This window comes from Lotus japonicus, chromosome 3 (genome assembly GCF_012489685.1).
Source record: "Lotus japonicus ecotype B-129 chromosome 3, LjGifu_v1.2".
In the NCBI taxonomy this organism is placed as follows: domain Eukaryota; kingdom Viridiplantae; phylum Streptophyta; class Magnoliopsida; order Fabales; family Fabaceae; genus Lotus; species Lotus japonicus.
In genome coordinates, this window is record NC_080043.1 from 44,009,419 (window position 1) to 44,015,916 (window position 6,498).

General features: G+C 35.3%; 1 protein-coding gene across 1 annotated transcript; it reads left to right on the forward strand.

Moving 5' to 3' along the window:
• Positions 1-556: 556 nt before the first annotated feature.
• On the forward strand, positions 557-6,254 carry LOC130744212 (uncharacterized). Its single transcript, XM_057596403.1, has 6 exons — positions 557-661; positions 4,042-4,281; positions 5,302-5,376; positions 5,466-5,534; positions 5,839-5,979; positions 6,096-6,254. The coding sequence occupies exons 1-6, from the start codon at positions 557-559 to the stop codon at positions 6,252-6,254; spliced, it is 789 nt and encodes a 262-aa protein (XP_057452386.1).
• Positions 6,255-6,498: the final 244 nt, after the last annotated feature.

Below are 6,498 nucleotides of genomic sequence, written 5' to 3' on the forward strand. Positions count from 1 at the left end.
AGCACGAGTTTTTCAAAAATATCTAGATTAATTAAAAGCGGCTTATGGGGAAAAATTGCTAATTTAGATCCACGTTCTACATCCATCTTCTTAACTTCATCCACTGCAAAACACTTCTTGAAATCATCCAATAACTTATTTTCTTCTTCACCAGGATACATCTTCGCATTCTCATAAGTTCTTTGTGGAAGAGGGAGATGTATTTCTTGTTGGTTGTTTTCATCATTAGAATCATCAAAGTAAGAGCATGCTGAACTATCAATACCAGCATTAGAAGCAGCATCAACTTCAAACCCATTAACATCACCAGAACCATCAGTGCTAGCATCAAGATGAGCAACACAAGGATTAACTTCATCATCAATCTCCGCATCAACTTCATGTTGCAATTTGTGAGCGCGTGCGACTAGCAGTGTGTTTAATGAGGTAGTCATCTGTCCTAATTGATTGGTTAAATTCTCAATGGAGACCTCTTGTCTTTGAATGAAAGATCTAGTTTCTTGCATGTTCTGGATCGCGAACTGCTTCACCAATTCTTCAAACGACGACTCTTTAGATGGTGGTGCAAGGTTTGCATGTTGATGGAATTCCTCTTGTGTATAGTAGCATTGTGGATCATAAAAAGGATATTGAAATTCTTCTTGCAGATAGTAGCATGGTGGTGCATAAATAGACTGCTGGAATTGCCCTTGTGGATAATAGCAAGGTGGGTCACACCAAATATTTTCAAAATTCTCTTGTGGATAACATTGAGGTGACTCAAACTGTTGTTAATGGTTCTTGAGTAACATTTGTGTAACAGAAAATAGTAGCTCGTCGAGTCTGGCTTCTAGCTTATCAAGTTTAGCTTCCATCATTGCAAAAACTCCACAAACTAACACTTGTGTTTCGTTTTTTTATTCACCACAAAAGAAAATAGTAAAAACAAAAAAAAAAAAAAAAAAACAAACAAAAATGAAAAAGAAAAGAATCTAATAATACCAACGACAAAAAAGAAAGAGAAAAAAAAATGAAAATAAGAAAGTGACGAAAAAAAAAGGAAATATGTTAGTAAAAAAAAAACTAAACGGGACCTGAGAGAAAAAAAAAGAAAATGAAATGTTAGTAACAAAAGAAAAAACAATCTGGTAATAATAATAAGAAGAATAATAAAGAAGGGAAAGAAGATAGAAAAGATAGCAAAATAAAATAAAACAGATAAAAGATTGAGAAAAAGAAAAGAAGATAATGATATAAAAATAGAGATAAGAAAGAGAATAAAAAGATATGAGATTGGGATAAAAGATATGAGATAGATATAGAATAGGAGATATAAAAGAAAAGTAACCTACAATCTAGTAATAATAAAAAAAACAAAAATCAAGTGCGGGATCTTAATCGCTGGTTCAAATTTTTTTTTATAACTAAAAACGAAAATAATAATAATAATAAAGTAAAATAAAAAAACAAAAAATACTCTAAACCAACCCCGAAGTCCTCGGCAACGACGCCAATATGACGAACGCACTGTCGCGGGTGCGTGTCAAAGTATTTTTGCTTTGAATACAGTACAAGGTGTTCAACACCAGGATCGTTCTCACAAGGACTTAATAAATTATTAATTGATATTAGAGTAAAACAAAAGCAAATAAAAAAAGAGTTTTTTGATTGACAGATAAAAGGTAACAAAGCAATAATTAAATATATTAGATTCGGTAGAAAGAAAGCGTTAGTCATCAAATTATAGCATTCAAGTGCAACAAACCTTCATTGGTTACAAAAGATTAATTCTTCCTTATCAATTATCTAATTCATGAGAACTAATTAACTAAGCGGAAATTAATTCACAGTTTCCTAAACTAAGTGATTAAGAAACAGTTACGAACTAACATGAACTAAGCGAACATGCATCAACTCTTATTTCTAAAACTACGGAATTAAGCAAACCCTAGATCAAAAATAGAGATGAAGAGAATTAATAAGGAAGGAATTTGCATTAAGAACAGAACCTGAAGTTTGCAAACACAAGAATATTAAAAATCCTATGACTAACTATGGAGTTTAGCAACTCATAATAGAAAAAAGAGAGAGAAAGGAGGAGGAGGAGGTTATGGTGAGATGAGGTAGTATGGTGGTGAGGTGGTTTCTAACAAAAGCCTAAACCTCACTTATTTATACTAATAAATAAACTTGTTCATCAAGTAACAGTCCTTGTTATCTAAATCTTCACAAAATCGGGCCCACATAAAGGAGTAAGCTGCTGAACAATCAGGCATTCGCGGGTCCCACAAGAAGTCTGAATCTTCAATCGAGGTAAACATAATAGTTGTAGCACTTTAAGTCAGCTTCGCAGGCCTTCAATCGGATCTTAATTCGGAGTTTTGTAGCCCAAGATATGATCATTTTAGTGTAAACTGTTCCAGACACTACTAGAAAAAAGACTTTTCACATCAGGGTTTTCACATTGGTTAATCAATTACCTGATGTAAAAGATGACGCGGTGGCAATATTGAAATTATCGTGAAGTTTTATGATAGTTTTCACATCAGTTAGGAATATGTCTGATGCGAAAAGTAATTAGGAAACACTTTTTACAACGGTTGTTAGAATAAGCGATGTGAAAGCTAAATGCGGTGGCGTTTTTGAAATTTTAATGAAGTACTTTTTACATCGGTTATAATATAAGCGATGTAAAAAGCCCATCTTTTCTTAAGTTTTCACATCGGTTATATTATAACCGATGTGAAAAGTCTCAGTTTTTTGAGTTTTGACATCGGTTTTGTTATAACCGTTGTGAAAGATCACTTTTTTTTTAATTTTTACACAGGATACAAAGATCCGTATTCGTTCAAAGTGCTTTCTTCCTCTTTCACCGTTGAAACCCTAAGTCGCCTACGCTCTTGCTCCTCTTCCGTCGCTCGTCGTCGCTTGCCGTCGCTCGTGGGTTGTGCAGGTCCTGTTTCGCCGTTGTTCGCCGTCGCTAGCTCACCGTTCACCTCACTCTCATTCTCTCTCAGTCTCGCCGTTGTTCCGCAGTCGCTCGTCGTCGCTCATGCAGCTCTGTGGTCCACTTTGATTCCTTGCGTTAAGGTGCGTTGCTTTCTTGTTCTTTGTTTCATGGATTGGAGCATATTGTTTGATATGGGTTTTGAAGTTTGCAGTGTTCATAACATACTGTTGGTTTTTTCTTCAATCTATGAATATATGAATGAATCTAACTGGTTACAAATCCTTTGAAAGCTTGATTGGTTGAGTGCTTGTTGTTGAAACTTGATTTGATGTGGATTGGGATTATTAGCGTCGTTTAGGTTTTGGTTGATTGAGAGAGTTTAATGTTGGACCTTAGCTGAAAAGGAAAAATTTCAGATGGATTACAGATGGATTCCAATTATTTTGAAGGCTCCCCCTAACCTGTAAGCAACAACTTTCTCCTATAAATTCACCCATCTACCGAGTTTATTTTCGTATGCCTGCCCCTATGGGCGTTTGAATCAATTAAGTAGCTCATACAGAAGTTCTGTGCTCGTCCTGTTGCCCCTAATTTCAGTTAACTCTCTTTCAGCTGTTAAGCTACCCCTCACTGGTATAAATGAATAAATTGAAAGTAAGTTCTGATATGCATGTTTTTTTTATATGCATATATTGTAGGAATAATTATTGCTTAAGTGGAGTTGAGTTCGATTCAGTTATAGAAGTCCCACTTTATTTCTACAGATTCGTTGTCCATTAGATTTTTGACTCTCTTTTGGTTGTTTTAAATTACAATGCATTGGGTTTCTATTATATAATATACTTTGGCTTGGCAGTATAATTTTGAAGGCAAGTGAGGCTTGGTTAAATTTGGGGAGGTAATAGCAGTAGCAGGGCCATATGTGCATCTCCGGATTGGTCTATACACTTGTTCTGAATGGAATTATGGGTAAGTTTAGATCTTTTGCATGTATGTTTTTTACTTAGAGGTTAAGTATCATAGCTAATCCCGGGCTTCAATTTTATTTTCTTCTGAGCAGTGGTTTCCCTTATTTACTATTGTTCTTAAGCAGGGCTTCAATTTTATTCCAGGTTTACCCTGAGGGTAAGGTGTATAATTTTATATTCTTCTCTCTTGTCCCAAATACTGGTGTGTACCATGCATCCTTCCATGAATTTAAGATTCTTTTCAATGTGAGGGCGAGGGTGGTTCCTGATGAATCTAAGTTAATTCCAATGAATGGATTGTATCTTAAAAACTCAGCTAAGCTTGAATTGACAGTGGGAGAATGTGACTTTTTTTTATCTCAAATGGCTACATCATTGCAAGAGGTGGTGTATGTGTTATTGATGTGGTTGTATCTCATTCATTCTGTTCATACAACTTTGTAAGAAAATTTCAGTATCTCTTCAGCTCTATTGTTATGCCTCAAAGTCTTAAAATCTCAATTCAGCTTAGGCCTCCTGTTGTCTACTATTAATAAAGTCTATTTTATTAGCCATTATTACTCTCCCCAACACTTGGCAGTAATTCTTCTTTAGGTAGAAAGAAAAGATTCCCCAATTTCCAATGACAGTTCTGCAATTGGTTCATGTCATTATTTTGTACATTTCACTTGGATGGTTGGATCAAGCACATGTTCTCCTTGATGTAATGCATCTAGATGGAGTTAAAACTGATTCAGCTTAACCAAGCTTGGTCCCCAATACATACAATTTTACATTTCCCTATTATTTATTTTCTTGTCTAGAAAACATGAATATGTAATAATGCTTTGACGTCACCAGATATGGACAGGGATAACTTAGAAAGAAGGGAAGATTATGGAGAACACTATAAATCAGTGATGAGCCTTAGCATGTTAGTCCTTTGTGAATAAAGAAAAAAAAATAAGCGTATGAAAAACTATTTTGATAATTGAGTTGGAGCACATTTCTCCAACAAACTATTTCCTTCTGCGTGTATGAAAAATCTTTGTGGGAGTCATATTTCTTCTGATCACATATCTGTGCAATTCATTCTGAATTGTGGTGGGGAGCATCTTTCTTGAAGTTTTTGTCTGACTTTCTTAGTGGGACTGTAACACATACTCTTATTTCACTCCATGCTTTTCACTGGATGTGGATGGTCAATGTGCTCTATGCTAGATATTGGGGCACTCATTCTAAGGATTATGAGAAGTAATGTGTTAAATTACAAGCTAGACCGATATTTCTAACAGGAACTGTCCCTCTTCAATGAAAAAGTTAGGAATTATTTTGGAAAAATTAATTAAGCATCTGAGGCAGAATCCATGCCCAATAGATACCAATGAAGTTATGTCTGACTCACAAAGTTTTCCTTTTTTGTAGTTGATCATGGTTGTCTTTGTGGTTCCCAAGTCTGACAAGTTCGTCACTTTCCGATTGAAGGTTGAGCCAAAGGTCGTAAGAAAGTTATATAGACAATGATTTTAGTTGTTTATAGCTGTTTTAACCTTCCTCTTATTTGTTCTGTCATTCTGTTTTTGATGCAGCTATATTGGCCAGTGAATGAGCAATTTTGTGATTGGTGGAAAAAGAAGTTCGTCAATGGAAAAGTGGTGGTTAGGGACCCTGAAGGAAACTCTAAGTTAATTACGAGTGAAGAACTTGAATGGGAAGCATGTTTTCTATGATGGGATTCTGATGTTTATTAATTACTACGGTATTGGACAAGCATGCCATTGCTGATCCTGTAAGTGGTTTTTTCAAACCATTAATTATTTCACACATCATGGAATAGCAAGGGTCTCAGCTTAAGACTAAAACTGCTACTGAACAATTTGTTTCTTTTGGGTCAAATATGTTTTTAGTCCCTGTAAAATAGATGTGAATTGAACTTGTATGATTTGAATGATTATGATACAGCAAGGTTGGCTCTTCATGGCATCGAGGCGGACATGCCATTGGCTGAATCAGAAGATGATGATGATTTTCACATATCAGAAGGAGGAGTTTTTAACTCTTTATCCTAGGAAGGATCTGAAAGAGCTCAATGAGACTGAGGAGGTTGTTTTAACTTAATCACTCTTAGTTTGTAGTTGATTCTTTCCAATTAAATTGAAAGTTTATTATCAATTCATATCACTATTCACAGTTTATTACGAGTGCATTCTTTCATGTAGGATGGTGTGTTTACGGTTGTAGCACGAGTTACTAGCCTTGCTAAAGGGGAGAAGTGGTGGTACTCTGCATGCAGTTGCCACAAGGCAGTAACAATTGAGGATGGAACATTTTACTGTTCTGGTTGCTGCAAACCTGTACTGTCTGTAACTCTTAGGTGATGCATAGCACGGGTCACAATCCTAGTAAAGACTAAAGGAACATAAAGAACAAAGGGTATTGATAGTCTTTTTCTGCTGAAAATTCTGTTGTCTCCAATTATTGTTGCTGTTTGTGAGAGCTCAAGAGTATTGATAGTCTTTTCTTTTGGCTTTAAATTGAGAATAAGTTAAAGTCATCATAGTATTGATAGTCTTGTTTCTTTGCTTTTGTTTTTATCTTACCTTTCTTTTGCTGGCAGTGTTG